General features: G+C 37.3%; 1 protein-coding gene across 1 annotated transcript in view; it reads right to left on the bottom strand.

Annotated features, from left to right (window-relative positions):
- The window catches only part of DNAJC10 (DnaJ heat shock protein family (Hsp40) member C10), a 62,192-nt gene that overhangs the window by 9,755 nt on the left and 34,327 nt on the right, over nt 1–18,110 (bottom strand). Inside the window, exons 14-21 of the mRNA XM_004032915.5 lie at nt 17,255–17,382; nt 16,852–16,968; nt 13,955–14,056; nt 12,598–12,753; nt 11,239–11,372; nt 10,174–10,227; nt 9,757–9,904; nt 6,101–6,220 (exon numbers count right to left, since the gene is read on the bottom strand). Of these exons, the coding sequence (XP_004032963.1) occupies nt 6,101–6,220; nt 9,757–9,904; nt 10,174–10,227; nt 11,239–11,372; nt 12,598–12,753; nt 13,955–14,056; nt 16,852–16,968; nt 17,255–17,382 (959 nt within the window). The remainder of the gene's footprint in view (nt 1–6,100; nt 6,221–9,756; nt 9,905–10,173; nt 10,228–11,238; nt 11,373–12,597; nt 12,754–13,954; nt 14,057–16,851; nt 16,969–17,254; nt 17,383–18,110) is intronic.

The raw sequence follows: 18,110 nt of genomic DNA, 5'->3' as shown, positions 1-18,110 counted from the left end.
CCTATGTATCAAACCTGCACGTTGTGCACATGTACACTAGAACTTAAAGTATAATTAAAACAAACAAAAAGATGTTCCCAGAGGACCGAACTCATTCCACTCTAATACAATCATTAGCACTGCCCAACCATGACCAACAACAGTAATGGAAAGCAACATATATCTCCTAGTTTTCATCTGCGCACAACAGGAAGGTGGCTGAAAAGCAGGGGAAGGAACAGGTCAACATATCCTGACCTGCTTATTTGGATCTGGGGCCACCTGTTGTCTTAATCTTGGTGTGAACTCTAATCCCCAACTATGTGCTAGGATTTTGTTTTGTGTGTAACTGCCCACCTGGTTTGTGTTTCTCTTTACTCCAACCATTATTCTGCTTTGGCCTTCCTGTCTGGCCTCAATGGCTGAATGCTACCCTTGTCTTTCAATTTGGACAGGGATGTTTGGTTCCTAACTTTGTCCCCTGGACTCCTCTGGACACATGGCAACATCTTTTCAAACAGCTCTGTCTATGGTATGGTTAACTCTTGTAACTGCTCATTAAATTGATACTTCTCTGATATTATCTGAAGAAGATCCCTATTTATGTCACCCATCTCTCAGCTATTCTGAAAACTGAGAAATAGAGCTGTTGATTCAAAGAAATGAAGACTCAGGCTCTGATATAAGCTGCCTCTCACCTCCATCAAGTTCTGCTTGCTCTAGATTGTTCTTAAGACAGAGACGGATTCTTGACAAATCAAAAACCTTCACTGAAAAATCTAGATGTGTGGCAATTCTAGATTTCTGAAATTCATCATCCAATTTCTTAATTTAGCCCTATTCATCACAAAATGTAACCACCAATAAATAACATCAGATCTTAACCTAATTATCCCTCAAAATGTGGGGGGCGCACGGCAACATATTCATACTTATGTACAAAGCATTTGAGGTTGGGGCATGGAAAAATACTGAGGCACTATGTGTATGTTATTTGTGCATGAGAATGTAACTCTTTGACCCTAAAAACAGGACAGGGAGTGTAGTGTGTAGTGTGATAAGGAATGCTGAAAACAGCCTCCTGAGAACGCAGTTTGAGCATTTTTACAAGGCCACAGGTGTCTCATGACCAGACCTCAAAAAGGCCATCTAGTGGATATCTGTGGTTTAACAAGCCCTTTCAATAAATACTTGGTGGACGGATGATGCTGGGGTGGACTCTCTTATAAGAGCTGCCCCCCACCCCCTCACCGGCCCTGCTCAGCTGGAATTGTCTGAGAACTCATTCTTGGCATTCACTGCAAGCTATAAGCTCTGCAAGTGGTGCCCTCGACGTGATCACCTTGAAGTTATGTGTGAAGGAGGAGAGCTCATCAATCTTCGGGGAATCCCAGTAAGGGACAGTCCTGACTCCCATCAGGAGGATGGGACCCACGCATAAAATACCAGGAGTTGGGTTATCATGGGTCAGGAAATGATCAAAGAACAGAAAGTATTTTTTAAAACAGTGCAACAGCTACTTAAGGCTATCCAGTGCACTGTAGAGCCTGGAGCTCTACACAAGCTTATGCTTTTAATTTGGCAGAAATGCCCTTGGTTTCCTGATCACGGAACCTTAGATTTAGGGTTATGGAAGCAGGTAGGTCACTGCCTGAAAAGAGGAAATGAGCAAGGTCATTTTACTAACGTTACTATTTTGGCCACCTGGGCGCTGGTACGCTCTGCGTGGTATACTCTTTACCTGCCAGATCGCCCATTATCTCCACCTGAAAGGAATTTGGAAGATTTAAAGGGAGAGATTCCTCTCTACACTTCATTCCCTTCTATGGGGAATAAGGAAGAGATTTTTTCTAGTGAGGAAAAACAGGAAACAGAACAGCACAGGGGTGCTCCTCTCTCTACTTCATTCCCTTCTGTAGGGCATAAGCAGTATATTTTTTCTAGTGAGGGTAAGGACAGACTGGAGCCTTTTCCTCCCCCTATAGAAAAGCCATTGCCTTTCTTTCCTCCAACCTTAAAGGGACCTGCATCTGTTGGCCCCGTTCAGCCAACAGCACCTCCCATCCCCCTTAAGGAGATTAGAGGCCGCCCAAGGGACAGTTCTTAGATTATACCCCCGGTCAGCGAACATTTGTATGATTAGGTGGCTGCGTCTCCTCAACAAACTTCCCTGCTGAAGGGGTGCCTACAGGAGGGAAGGAAAGTGGCTGATTATGATAGTCTTCCTAATATGCAAGTTCTCATTTCCTATTTCCAGCATCAGCCTTTCTGGCCGTGTCTTTTTTCTGCTTCCCTGGAGTATAAGGAAAAGTTAGTTGCATCTTACCAACTCTCCTGCCCCAGGCCTCTGTGGGTAGCAAGAAAGCCAGAGCTATCTGAGATAAAACCTAGAAGGCAGCATGCAACCAACTTTTCCTCACCAAGACATAAATATAGTTAGTGATTCTGCTTACATGGTGTATAGTATTACCCATTTAAATCTTGCACATGTGAAGAGCATTACTAATGAACCCCTACTAGCTTTGTTTCTTCCAGCACAAGAGCTCCCCGGTCCCGTCATCACCCTCTTTACATCATACATATTCGCTCTCATTCTAAGCTACCTGGTCCCTTATCAGAAAAGAATGCTCAAGCTGATGCTCTAGTATGACCATAGATGTGGTCTGCAGATTCTCCTTTTTTGCGAGTCCAGCTGATCATGATTTTTTTTCATCAGAACGCCTGGATTCTTAAACAACAGTTTCATTTGACACTTGCTCAAGCTCGCATGATTATTAAAACTTGTCCTGATTGCCAACAGCATTCTCTTTCCCCTTTTTCCTTAAGGCTTGGTGCCAACCTACAAGGTCTGGTGCCTAATGCTATTTGGCAAACTGATGTTACTCAGTATCCACCCTTTAAACGTTTTAAATTTCTCCACGTTACCGTGGACACTTATACAGGCCTAATACATGCTACCCCCAGACCAGAAAAAAAACTAAAGATGCAATTGGTCATTTATTTGAATCCATTATAACTTTAAACCTTCCATGATCTATAAAAACTGATAATAGACCTTGCTAGCTTAGTGCTCGATTTGCATACGCATTGCAACTTTAGCACATACAACACAAAACTAGTATTCCTTATACCTCAACTAGTCAAGCCATTGTTAAACAAGCTTATCAAACTCTTAATGTATATCTTAAACAAAAAAGGGGGAATATGGGGCTCTCTTTTCGAGAACAGGACCTGTTGTTAGAGAATCGACCACAACAATGAAGGTGATGACTTGGAAGGCACCTAACACTACCTGGGGACAGCTAAAGAAATTGGATCAACAGGCATCTATTTGGCTTGCAGCTGTGGAAGCCCTCGCAACCGCAGAGAATCGGTTTCTTATGTATCTGGTGGTAACTGGGGAAACTTCTGAGAAAGTAAGACAAACATGGATGTTGGGGTGGCTGGCAATTCTTGTCCTTTGCCAAGTGGGATCAGCTCAAGAACATGTTTATTGGAGTCATGTTTTAAATCCCCGTTTTTAATGTTATTACATGGTGGGATGCTGACCTGCCTTTGTCATCTAATGATACTTTTTGGACAGGAGGTTGATAGATGCCCCTGTCTTACCCCTTAACTGAAAATTTGGGATGGATTAAACTTAATTACTACTTGATTTTATTGTCTAGTAATCCCCCTTTTTTTTTCCATAATAGCACATGATAAGTGTGTTACTCTCATTCTTCAAGAGTATCTTTATTACCAGCCCCAAAGGGATACTAAGTTTGCAAACTTGACCTTTATGTCTGCTGTTAGCACTAATCTTACTGAGGTCTCTAATGAAGCTACACAAGTGCCTGATCTTCCTACATGCTGTCTGAGTACGGACCGGCGATATAAGTGTGAGGCCATCCAGTGGTCGCCATGCAAACAGCCTGCGCTGCATCAAGAGCCTCTGTTTGATAACGACACCTTACTTGATTAGGGTCCCCATGGTAATCTTATGTCTGCAGATCAGACTATTGGATTTAGGAGTCCCTCCAATAGTTCTATCATCTGGTCAGAGTATGGGCTTTTAGGACCAATATTACAAGTAAAAGGGAAACAAGCTTTAAGCCCTGCTCATACCCAGATTTGGAGATTAGGACTTCCTTTTTTTGAATGGGTTCTTTCCCATGGTGAGTATATTACTAGCGGTGGCAACTATACCCTCTCTCTGCATAATAATGTTACCGACACAGTCTTGATTTGTACTATGCACCCTTATATACTTTTGTTTCAGCAAGGTGTTCCTAACATAGAGCAGAATCAATCCTTTTATAGTATTGAAGTCTCTTCCAGTAGTTGGTATGCTACACGCTTCTCTCATCAAAACGTTACATAATTAAATATAACCTGTGTCATGATCTTAAAATGGCGTGCAGAATGGTGGCTGCCTGTAAATTTAACTTGGAGCTAAGAAGAGGATTCCACCCTGCACCTATTTAGAAAAGCATTGTCTCATACTTGAAAAATAAGATTTCTGGCCACTTCAGTTGCCTTTTTAGTCTCAGCTATTATTATATTAGCAACTGCCGCTACTGCAACTGCTTCTCTGACAGAAACTATTCACACAGCCTCAGTGATAAGCCACATGGTATATAATGTAACCCATGAATTTCAGGAATAGGTAAATATTGATAAAACTATTTTGTCTCACCTAGAGACCCTTGAAGCCGCTTTTGAATGGCTAGGGGATCAGCAATAGGCATTCATTACCCGTCAAAATTTACATTGTGATTGGCAATATAATTCTGTGTCACACCTCTGCCATATAATAGCTCCCAATATGCTTGGGAGACAGTGAAAGCACATCTGCAAGGGGCTTGTCACGATTATTTGTCTTCTCAAATTTCCACTCTTGAGTGTAAATTGAACAACTTGAAGAATAGTCACAGCAACTACAAACAAGTACCCTTCAGCAATTACAAGAAGGTTTTCATTGGTTAAACCCCAACACTTGGTTGTCTGGGTTAAACATATGCATTTAGGTGATGGCCGTTGTACTTATTCTTTTTTTTATCTGTTTGCTAGGCATTTGCAGACGGCTCTGTGCTGCCACCCAACGTATCTATGACCAAGGAAGAACAATAGAAGTTTACCTTGCATTGGATGACCAGCATGTGCTAAGAATTAAAGAAGGGGGAGACATCGGGGGAGCATGGCAATATATTTAACCTTATGTACGTGGCATTTGAGGTCGGGGCATGGAAAAATACTGAGGCACTGTGTGTATGTTATTTGTGCATGAGAATGAAACTCCTTGACCCCAAAAACAGGACAGGGAGTGGAGTGTGTGGTGTGATAAGGAACGCTAAAAACAGCCTCCTGAGAATGCAGTTTGAGTGCTTTTACAAGGCCACAGGTGTCTCACGACCGGACCTCAAGCCATCTAGTGGATGTTTGTGGTTTAACAAGCCCTTTCAATAAATACTGTGCGGATGAATGCTGGGGTGGACTCTCTTAGAAGAGCTATCTTGCCCCCGTTCGGCTGGAATTGTCTGAGAACTCATTCTTGGCATTCACTGCAAGCTATAAGCTCTGGACAAAAAGTATAAAAATATTTGAAATTATCTGTTTTTAATGTTTTACCAGAAAACATGAGTACATGGCAAATACTTTAGTTTATCGTTGTTCTTTCCTCCCCACAAAGGAAGCTCATTACTTTGAAACTTATTCAGTAAAAAGTATACGGAATAGAAATATAGTAAGGAAATGTTATTCCAAGCAGCAGTGTGTATTATAGAGTATTCTTAGTGACCTCAACAGTCACCATAACCTTTCACAGAAAGTAGAAAATTACCTTGAATTCCAGCACTCAAAGATAATCACGAATAATACTTTTTTTGTCCCTTTCTAGTAGTTCTCCTATTCATTAGTATAAAAATGTTAAGGCAATTGAGTCTGTATCAACCACGAGACAAAAAACCTTTTAAGATCGCTTGGTATACACATAAATTTTAAAAACTTGTTATCAGTAATATGTAATAATATAAAAAAATGACAAGGATCAGAAAACAGAAAAAAAAACATTATTCAGACTGAAACACATCTTTTGAGCTTGGCCTACTAAGGGAAGGAACAGAGGAAAGTCTGGACATACCTTTGCTCTTTCATAGAAATAAAATTTAACAGTTGGATAGGCCCTGATCCCAGCCTTCTGGCATGTCTGAGCATAAGCCTGACAGTCTACTTTTCCAGCTTTCACTTTTCCTTTAATCATCTGAAAAAGAAAAATACAGTTTGCCATTTTCTGTTTGGCATAAACTATTTTGGCAACAACAAAGCAATAGGATATAAAACATTCTGAATCTAAGAATTTATTTTAAAAACTTTAACTCTTCCTACTCAAACAAGATTATTTCCATATTATCCCTTTAAGCCCCTATTCACCTAGCACCACCTCTCCAACAGCAAATAAACCCTCCTTTGCCTCATCAAGAAAACTGAGCAGCTTTATCCTGCAATGTCTCAACTTCTTCCTGCCACCCACTACTGGCACATCACACCATAAACATGTTTCTGTTTCTATCTTTTTCTCCTTTCACTGGGGGTGTGCTGTGGTAGGACTCTTTGGGCACTCTTTGTCTTGTGAAGGCTGACTTACTCCACCTGTATTCTCCAGTCCCTCCCTGTCAGAACACATATTCTCCAGTGAAGATGTATATAATCATGAAAGGATTCCTTCCTGGATTATGGTTCCTCTGTCATCGTGCTTCTCACGCTCTCTCTTTTTTTTTTCTTTTTCCTGAGCAGCAGTCTACTGTTTCACTGCTTCCCATTGTCTGCTTATTTGGCAACATTTTAGTCTGTCTTCTGTGCTTACTGCTCCCTCCGCTGAAACTGCTGTAAGTTCACCAGTGAACGCTTGACCAAACTGGGCACTTTTTGGTCTTCTTATTGCGCAACTGATGTTTACTGCTGACCACTCCTTTCTTTCTTTCTTTTTTAAACAATTGGTAATCAATTTATCAAAATAGTTGACTTAAGCATCTGCAATGGTGACTTCCACCTCAACTCCTGGCTCAATACCGGTGGAAGTAATCTGCTTAACAATCTCAGAAGGACTGTGTGAGGCTGACCACTCCTTTCTTATTTCTTTTTTAGCATTTATCACTACTCTCTCTTGGCTTTCTTACCCCTCTGACTGTTCTTCCTTTTTCCAGCATGAGGATCTCCTTTACCCGCCCCTCAAGTTGTAATATCCAATCAGAGTTCCATCTTTGATCAACAATCTTTTCACTGTGAACAGGTGCCCAAGGTGGTTTTACATATCTATATGCTGATATACCCCAATCATTCTCTTCGATTTCATATCTAACCATGCATTGGCCTGCTTTGGGTGAATGCCGCATAAGCACCCAAACACAGCATGTCCCCTGAACCCACTTTTCCTCGTTCTATTCATTCAGTTCAAGCCAGAAATTAGGCTCATCCAGACTCCTCTTTATCCTTCATCTATCACATTCAATCCTATTTATTCTTATCTGTCTTTTGTATTTGTCCCCTTCTTTCTATCACCAATGCCCTAATCCTGATTAAAGTTATCACCTCTCACTTCAGGACAATTAAAATATCTTTGCTGCCTCTAGTTTCATCCCCAAGGCAGGGATTTACTAAAATGCAGACTAACTTGTGTTAGGGCACAAGCATGTAGGCAGACACACACACTTGCATACCGAAAGTAAGAAAAATGCAGAAATGTTAATTTCGTAAGTTTCTATGTCATTTACAAAATGTTTGTATATTTGCTTACTTGTATTTCCAATTACTTATGAGATGGCACCATACTGTTTCTGGTGCTCTAAACATCCTTCTCTGGCATCACTGACACCCTTCTACCCCTGTTCCAGCTTCATTCTAATTTTACTGTAGCAATTATCTTGTATTACTTATATTTATTTCCATTTTCTCTTTCCACTAGATTAAAATCTCCTTAAAGACATGGAATTTCTTTCTTTTCATCTTCCTTTTCTTTCATGTGGAGTTACGTGGCCCTACTACTTAGCATAATGGCTTTTCATTTGGTACTTAAAATTTGTTGAATGAATGGTCTTTTTCATGTTTAATAATTTTCTATTAGATACAATATAGAGTTGCATTACAAAGTTTATAACTAAAGTTTTTAGTACATGAGAAATGGAGTAAAGCAGAATTATTACAGAAGGAAGCATAAGAAGATTAGAATGGAAAGAATAAACCTCTTATCTGATGCACCAGCTAATAACAAAAATAATCTTTTATAGCTAGTAAGACCTTTAAAATCCCTCTGCTAAAAAATTCCCATGGCCTGGGATGCTAAGCTTTAGTGTGAACTGGTGGAACTGGAGCTGACTTTCTCATTCCAGTTGAGTGTTTTATACCAACACTAGTGGCAAGAGTTCCTTGAGTTATGGAGGCAAGAAAGCTATCAATCTGGATTAGGTCACTAATAAGACTGTTATGACAGAAAGAAACACCAAAAGCCCAGACTGCATTGAGGGTATGTATTCAGTTTAATTTTATATAAGCATTTACTGAGTTAGGCCCTGAGGATATAAAAATAAATAAAACATGGACTTTGCCCTCAGGAAGAGACAGCCATTTACAAAGGAAGATGGACAATGCTATACCGAAAAATAAACAAAACCAACCAACCGAACAAAACCCAAAATTGCTACAACTAATTATTTCCATTGGTATCCAGCTCCTTTTATTTCTGGTCAAATTAAATATCTTTCAAGTAATAATAAATAAAGAATTAACATGCACTGTATCAGTACACTTGATAACATATCCAGGTGACACTGATTAACTGAGAAGGGCAGAGAATAGAGCAGTGCCATCAGAGCTGAGTTTTGCAGTAAGAGGAGAAAAAATAGATGACCAAGGTAAGGACAGAGCATTTTAGAGAGAGGGAGCGGCACGTAAATAAGGACACATGTTCAGAGAACCTGAAGTACTCTGTTACACTGGAATCTAAGGTGTGAGGTGGACAATAGAGATAGAGCTCATATCAGACACCTGAAGTCAATGTATGCATATTAAGAAACTTAGTAAGTCAGAGAGGGAAATATTTTAGAAGATCACCAGGGCAGCACTGACAAAGGTAGACAGTATAATACCATAGCTGACTCTTGAACAACAAAGGCTTGAACTGTGTTGAACTGCTTGAACTGGGAATTTTTTTTTAAGCAATTGCAGATGGAAAACAGAATATTCATAGGATGTGAAACCCTGCACACAGAGGGCCCACTGTGAGGCCTGAGCTGCACAGATTTTGGTATGGAATGGGGGTTCCTGGAACCAATCCCCTGAGTATACCAAGGGAAGACTGTACTTAAAAGGCAAATATGGTTAAGTCTAGACAAGAGATGATAAAGGGTTGAAGAAACAGGTTAGCAGTAGAGATGAATAAGAAATGACATTTGAAAGACATTTAGGGGATAAAACTGACAGAATCTAGTAACTGCCTGGAGGGCAAGAGAGTACTGGGGTGGGGAGGAGAAAGTAGACAAGAGGGAGAAGAAAGAGAAGTTTCTGGCTTTAATGGCTAGTAGATGATGATGTCTACCAAGATAGAGAAGATGTTAGCTAAAAGCTTTAACAAAGAAAGAGGAAATCTACTACAACCATTACAGTCATAGAAATATAATAGCTATTTTTAAATTCAGAGGAAACATTTAAGAAAAAAACCTAAAAATTACATACTTACAATGTTTTACCTAATTACTAAAACATGAATGTGGCTACAACTTATTTAAGACAGGTATGACTTACCCTAGCCAAGAGCTCAAATTCTGGAGCAAAATTCTGGCAAGGTCCACACCAAGGAGCATAGAAATCAATCACCCAGTGATTTTTCCCTTGTAGAACTTTTTCACTGAAAGTCTGAGGTGTTAGATCTGTGGATACTTGAGGTAAAAATCTGTGGCAAATGATCAAAATCATTTTTCATTATATAAAACCAAAGCAAACATATGAAATGCAATAATATTGTAATACTTTCTAAGTTAAAAATGATGTCAAGGAAGGGCAATGTAATAAAGTACAGAACTATCTTGGTTAATATAATACTTTACTAAGTAATTTAAAATGCTAGAACCTTAACCCACAGTAAATTTAACTATTGACATAAAAGGGGGGTAAATGGCTTTGAATCTATTTTATAGAATGATATATATTTTAATTACTCACCCTAGACCCCAGATTCTCAGGGAATAAGCATCCCTATTCCAACCATTGTAACTGCTGAGAGAAGAAAAAATGTTAGTTGTAAACAGGATTCTCTATTATTGGATGTATTCAGAAAACAATCTTATTGTAGCAATTTAAAAACTAAGTTATATTGATTGATTTCATCTGGCATCTCTCTTCTCAAATATACCTAGCTACAAATTCTGGTTATAAGGCCTCACAAATGTATTTTTCTCTACTCTTGGTATCTTTGTGCCCCAGACAGCCCAGAATGTCTAGCTGTCTACTGGACATCTCCTGTAGGCCTATGGGAATTGCGAAACTCAGAATGTCAAAGGGTTTTAGTTTCTGAATCTTTATTCAAGTTATTACTGTCTGTCAAATTCCTACCCATTTTTAAAGACACATGTCAAAAACTACCTACAAAATGCAGCCTTTCATAATTTCCTCATAGTTGTGACCCTTTCCTCTCTTGAAATCCATGGTTCATTTTTACTTGTTTAATAACATTCATCATATGTACCTTACATTTGAGTTTTCTACCTGAAATACCACGTGGTGTTGTGGAAACAGCATGGGTGCTGAGACAGACTTGGGTTCAAACCTCAACTTCAACTTAGCAGCTGTGTGACTTGGGGAAGTTATCTAAGCCTTAGATAACTTCTAGACCTTGGATTCTAAGGTCTGAGAATCACAGTTTACTTCTCTGTAATAGTAGGAAGGGTAGTAATTCCTAGTTCACAGAGCATATGTGAGGATTATTGGAAATAAGGTGAGTAAAGTATCTAATATAGTACCTGAAACCAAATAAGGAGTTTAAGGACTTAATAAATGTTAGCTCTTCCTTTCCTTATCTTTTTGTCTAGACTATAAGCTTTATGCACAGTGAGACTGTTCAATACTCCCTTTTCATCTTCTGAAATGTTCATTAACAAACTATCTTTACGTAGTGGGCTCCCAATAAATATTTGTTGGGTTAACTTTTATTTTGTTCGGGTAACTTAACTGTTAAGTGTATAATTAAATAATTATAATAAATGTCTTCAAATATGAGAGAATACTTACTGATACTGATAAGCTTTATTTGATTTTGGGGGAAAAAATCTTATCTCAGGGTATCTTTGAACATTTTCCTGGGCACAAAAAGAATGATACTGTTGGCAATCTATACTGCCCACATTGATCAGTCCAGTTAATGTCTGTAAAAGAAAAAACAGATTACCTCCATAACTTTTTACATATGTTTGCAATAAAGAAATAAGCATTATATTATTATGGTGAAACAGTTATTATATTATTTATCAGTGACTTTTACCCAATAAAAATGGATAAGGGTTTAACATATAATAGACCATTTATACTAATGAATTTGTAATCTAATTTTGTAATTAAGTACTTACTAAAATTATTGCAGATTAAACAATTTACTTCATTTATCTGTTACATGAGAAAAAACTATATACTTCTAAAATTCAAAGGGCTAGAAACTAATGAAAGTCTTTGCAATATTTCAAAGAATTATTCTTTCCAATGGAAACAAGCTTTGTAGGTGTCTAATGTGTTATACTGACTCACACCTGAACTTAAAAATTTTATTGAAAAGAGCACAAAAATATGTAATCCTAAATGTTAAGATACTAGAAATCACTTTAACTCAGATTTAGTTTTTTATCTTGTAAATAAATGTGAACTAGTAATTGCATTTTCCATTCTGGTATTTTAAGTGATTTGTTTCCAATCTTCTACAACTTAAAACATGGTACCTATTTTCAGGAAATTTTCTAAATACACATGCTGAAAGCTTTTTTTCTTACTTTTAAGTCCTACAGTATGTCAGGAAATGATATTTTTAAACTCTAAAAATAAAGCAGAAAAAAAATTAGAAAAAATTGAAACAAATATGAGGTAAATTTTTGGGTTGTTGTTGGCAACAGTTTAGTCAAAAGTACTGGATATACTGGGCACGGAGGCTCATGTTTGTAATCCCAGCACTTTGAAAGGCAGAAGTGGGCAGATTACTTGAGGCCAGGGGTTCAAGACCAGCCTGGCCAACATGGCAAAACCCTGTTTCTACTAAAAATACAAAAATTAGCTAGGCGTGGTGGCACATGCCTGTAATCCCAGCTACTAGGGTGGTTGAGGTTGAGGTGAGCCGAGATTGCGCCACTGCACTCCAGAGCGAGACTCTGCCCCCTGCTACCCGACCAAAAAAAAAAAGTGTACCAGATGCTATACACACAAAAATGGTAGGCTATACCATTCACACACCAGACAGAAACAGAGCTGGAATCAAAGTGGTATGATCAGTACTGTTATTAAGTAATAATTTAGTTGTGGGTTCATTCACATCCGTTTCAAAATAATTCTGTTAAATAAACATTCTTAGTAAATGTTAAGATTTAAAATAAACTATTTTTACTATACCCGGGCCATTCTTTTCCATTCTGGCATTAAGACTTGACAAGGATGACACCACGGAGAATAGAAATCAACCATCCAGACTTCGTTGTGTTTTCTTTGTGTAATTAGTTCGTTGAAGGTAGTGGGTGTAAGGGAGACCACTGAAGGATACATAAGATCCTGAAGAGAATATAGCTTCCATTATAACATATATATAAAGCATAGCTGTTCATATATTCCTGGCAAATTGTTGGTACAGGTTGAGTATCTCTTATCCAAAATACTTGGAAGTATTGAGAATTTTTGAATTTTGGAATATTTGCATGTATCTTGGGAATGAAACCCAAGTCTAAACACGAAATTCAGACTTTGGAGCATTTCAGATTTAAGATTTTTGGATTAGGGGTGCTCAATCTGTGTATGTCCTTTAGAAAGTTCCCATTTTTGAGAAACCAAAAGATGCTTAAGGATAGCTAAAAGAAATCCAATGTGAATTATCTTAAAATATGAAAATAAACCTAACTTAGATTTTTAAGTTTGGATTTTGCTCATCAGTTTTGTAAAAAATCAAGGTCTATTTATCCTTTATCTCTATGTATCACTAAAATCATAACAGGCAAAGAGGCAACTTTAAGTTTCTGCATGGATAATAAAAGAGTTTCAAGGGCTGCCTGGATGTCTACAGAGGCCATAAAGTTCTGTTCTAGAACCAAGAATGACTGGTTTGGAAATGATTCTTTCATTACTAGTGGAAAGCCTACTACCTCATTTTTCTGACATTCTGACTGGAGATACTACACCTTTCTACAGATTCTTTGTTCCAAATGATATTTTAACAAAGCTTCAGCCTACAACAGTCAGGTAATACTGATGAAGAGGCTAGCTTCACTGGGAAAACAAGACAAAACATTAGGTTAGAGGAGGAGGAACAAGTGAGTAGGACAGGGTTGGAGGGTCATCAAATGGATAATAATAAACTAGAAATTTTCTTTTTTTTTTTCTAGGAGGCCCCTGTAAGTATTTCTATCAAGAGTGTTACTGAGAAAAAAAAAAAGATGCTGTAGATGCCAGACACTTGTTTTCAGAGAAAACAGTGCAAAGGGGTGACAAGGTGAAAATACATTGCATATGTTCAATAAATAATTGTGTCCATTGTTTATAAGGCACTATACATACCAGGTAACAAATAAAACACAGATTTGAGTTTACAGACAAGTATATAATAAGAGTAAAACATTAGAAAAATTCTTTAAAAATCATTTTGTAAGAAAATAGTTTGCGCATGAAAAGAGTAAATCCTATTAAACAACATGAGACATTCATACAGGGTTTACATATAAACAGACAAATTTCTAGCCACATAGTCTATAATTTGAAATACCTCTATGAACTCCAAGATTTGTTCAGCAGAGTGATGTCCTTCATACTCATGAATGTTGGACTGGTTGAATACCACTGTTGTTGGATAAGCCTGAATGTTATACTGATAGGAAGGAGAATACGAATTAAAGATTTTATAGATTTCACCTATTTGTTACAAATTTATAACAAGTTTGCCTTTAAGTAACAAGAACAAGATTTTAAAAACCCATTTCTAAATTTCTGGTGACAAAAATTTTAGTCTCACCAAATTTAGCAAAGGACTTATGGTGATGAATACTGCTAAATACTGATGAATACCTGATCCTTATTTATAGCTGCTCCATTAGCCATGAGAACCATAGGCATTGAAACATTGAGAAATCGGCATGGGTAATTATACGAATGGTCCCTTTTTACTCTCCTGAACCAAGGTAAGAAGAGGCTATAAACAACAGGCTATATCTCTAGCTTGAGTCTTTTTTTTAAACCATAATAAATACTTTTTCTAGAAATAGATGATGATCAGGAAATAAAACAGCAAGAATAAAGACACAAATAATTAGGGAGTACATGATTATATTTTAGGTTAAAGAATTATGAATCATGCCCTATGAATGTAATCCCTTTTTATTCTTTCTTCAAGATAGCCTTTATAGTAGGAAATGCTTAATTTCCTTCTCAGAATTAAAATGGGCACCAGTCCAGGAAGCATCTCTCTAAAGCTTTTATTTTTATTTTTTAAAAAGTTATAAAGAGATCCTTGTCTGTGGATTTGCTGTAGCTGAACTTTGCAATCTTAAAGTTTTAAGTACTCATTAGCAAATTGGAATCTTTGACCAGGATTCAAAAATAATTTTTGAAAAAACAATGGAAACATTTATATTAGTCTTGAAAAATGTGTGCAAATTCAAATAATTCACTGATTAACAAAGCAATTATAGCTAAAATTTAACAGTGTTGAGCATTATTTTAGCATTTAACATGTAGTTTCTCATTTATTCTTCACAACAATTATACTTAGTTGCTAAAATTATAAAACCCACTGTATAAATTAGGAAACTAAGTTACTGAGAGGCTAAGTAACTTGGTCAAGGTCAACCAATTGGTGAGTGGCAACTAATTGGTGAGTAGTGAATCTTGGCCTCTATTCCAGGTAAATCGATATCATAGTTTTAAACCCTTACACTGAACTCACATATGTTTAATGAGCTAAGATGAAAAGTAGAAAAACTAAAGAAATTGGCTGGGCGCAGTGGCTCACGCCTGTAATCCCAGCACTTTGGGAGGCCGAGGTGGGAGGATCACGAGGTCAGGAGATCAAGACCATCCTGGCTAACACTGTAAAACCCCATCTCTACTAAAAATACAAAAAATTAGCTGGGCGTGGTGGCGGGTGCCTGTAATCCCAGCTACTTGGGAGGCTGAGGGAGGAGAATGGCATGAACCCGGGGGGTGGAGCTTGCAGTGAGCTGAGATTGCGCCACTGCACTCCAGCCTGGACAACAGAGCAAGACTCCGTCTCAAAAAAAAAAAAAAAACACTAAACTAAAGAAATTAAAATGAAGATAATTATTGTTTATCACATCAATTTTGTATCTTTGGTTGGCATTTCTTTCAAAGTTACAGAGAAAACATTCAAAACCAAAGGCCTTGTTTATTTCCTTTTATAAAAATGTATTTTAATGAAATTTCTACAGGCATGTGCCACTGCTGCTGGCTTAAACTTCTATGATGTTCTAAAAATGTACGGCTTTCTTTTGTTTTCCTTCCTCTTCCCATTTCTTTTTTCCCTTTATCTTTTCTCCATCTATGTTCTTTAAAAACATTTTGTTTTTTATGAGTTATTTAAAACATTCACAAAAGTAGAGAGCAACAAACTGTTGCGTATTCACATAGCTACAATAATCACTGACTCATGGCTACTTTTACTTCACTTATACTCCCTTTCTAGTCTACTCCCAAGATCATTTTAAAGCAAATTTCAGATGATCTATAATTTCATCCACAAATATTTCAGTATATTTAAAATATAAGGACTCCCCTCCATATAACCACAGTATCATTTTTGTTGTCAAAAACTAACAATAATTACCTTGATATCTTGTCAGTGTTCACATTTCCCCAATTATCTCTTTCTTTGCTTGGTTTGTTTAAACTGCATCCAAACAAAGTCTAAATGTTGTATTTGACTGATAGTCTTTTAAGTCTTTTTAATCTCTCCTCCACTATATACAATGTATTTGGCCAATAAACTGGGTGTTTGTCCTGTAAAGTTCTCCCATACTGGGAAGTGCAGATTTCATATCCATGGTGTCACTTAACATGCTCCCCTGTCATTCAATTTCCTAAAGACTAATAGATCTGGAGATAGATCTACTATAATATTGATTTTTTTTTTTTTTTTTTGCCAAGAGTATTTTATAGGTGATATTACGTACTTTCATTCTACGGTATATAATTTTTAGTTCTTCCTGCAACTGAGGAGTGAATATTTACCTGAGAAAACAATTTCATTTAAACAAAGATTTCAAAAGGCTTGTTCATTGTTTTAACTTCTTTCCAGCAAATATACAAAGCCAAAGGAAAAAAATTATAGAATGTCAAAAATATTAAAGAAATATAACAATCTTCAATAATTGGAAAATCATATAAGCATTTTATGAAGTTAATGAAAATAGTTGCCTGAGTTTGATAAATAAGACCTTATTTACATTCTATCCATTGATCAGCTATTCATGGTTTAATCCAATCATATTTGATACCACTTTCTAAAAATATTATTTGTTTAAATAATTTGTTACTACTCTAAATAGAGGATGTATTATTTCTAAGTTATTTTAGTTTTTTAATAATAAACAGCCAAAAGGTCTTCATTTTATACAATTAATTAGAATAATTTTTGATACTTTGCCTTACCATGTTACAGAGTCCCTCATGAACTGTACAATCTAGTGTACCAAACTTAAGCTGACCATAAAGGAGATTTGATGCTCTTCGTAACTCTGGTAGTAAAGCTCGACACGGTGGACACCACTAGGAAAGAAAAAATATTCATAAGCGCCGAGCCAAATGACACAAAAAACCCCCCCATCATTTCTGCAAGAAGTAATATGCTAAGTAAGACAAACTGTACTTAGTGGCAAACCTTCCCTGGAGGAGTAATTACATTAGCACTCATTTAAAAGCAATATGCATTAGTGGCCATAATGGAATGACACAGTTCTTGTACTAATGATTCAAAGTTATCTAGAAAATGTCTTTTTGCCATAACAGGAGAAGATCTGACAATGTTAGAATTTGACAGATAAAAATAACTTACAGGGGCAAAGAAATCAACAAGCCATGGTTCTTTGTCATTGGCAGGAAAATTTTGAGGTCCAAGCGTGGTAACATGAGAATTCACACTTTCTTTGGCAAAGGCAAGTATATCATATAGAATCTTCTTTCCTTTCAAAGTGAATGAGAGAAATTAAAATCCAAATTCTGCTTTTTGTATGCACAGAGACATTTCAAAGTTTTAATACTCAGAATACTAAAGAAGATAAATTATGAACAAACTGATTTTGGTGAGGTTCCAGTGTTCTGTATACTATACAGGGCTTAGCTCTGATAGGAGCACCCTTTTCTTGCACACTCCTCTGTTTCCTGGACTAGTTAAAAATGTCAAAATTGGCCAGGTGCGGTGGCTCACGCCTGTAATCCTAGCACTTTGGGAGGCCGAGGTGGGTGGATCACGAGGTCAAGAGATCCAGACCATCCTGGCCAACATGGTGAAACCCCCGTCTCTACTAAAAATACAAAAAATTAGCTGGGCATGGTGGCACACGCCTGTAGTCCCAGCTACTCAGGAGGCTGAGGCAGGAGAACTGCTTGAACCTGGGAGGTGGAGGTTGCAGTGAGCAGTGATCTCGCCACTGCACTCCAGCCTGGTGACAGTGAGACTCCATTTCAAAAAAAAAAAAAAAAGTCAAAATCTCTTTGAAATGTTCCCTCATCTTCAGAGGTAGAATAATGACTTTTTTTATAGGGTTCTTTAAAATATTTATGCTTACTTCAGTGATTACTATGGCCTAACTCCTAAATCGTTTTCTACAACCTAGACTTCTCTTATGAATTCAAAACCCATATTACCAACTGCCCAGTGAAAAACTGTACTTGGATATCACGTAAACATG

This window comes from Gorilla gorilla, chromosome 11 (genome assembly GCF_029281585.2).
Source record: "Gorilla gorilla gorilla isolate KB3781 chromosome 11, NHGRI_mGorGor1-v2.1_pri, whole genome shotgun sequence".
Classification (NCBI taxonomy): domain Eukaryota; kingdom Metazoa; phylum Chordata; class Mammalia; order Primates; family Hominidae; genus Gorilla; species Gorilla gorilla.
The sequence above is the reverse complement of the archived record's forward strand: the minus strand, read 5'-3'. Positions and strand labels throughout refer to the sequence as shown.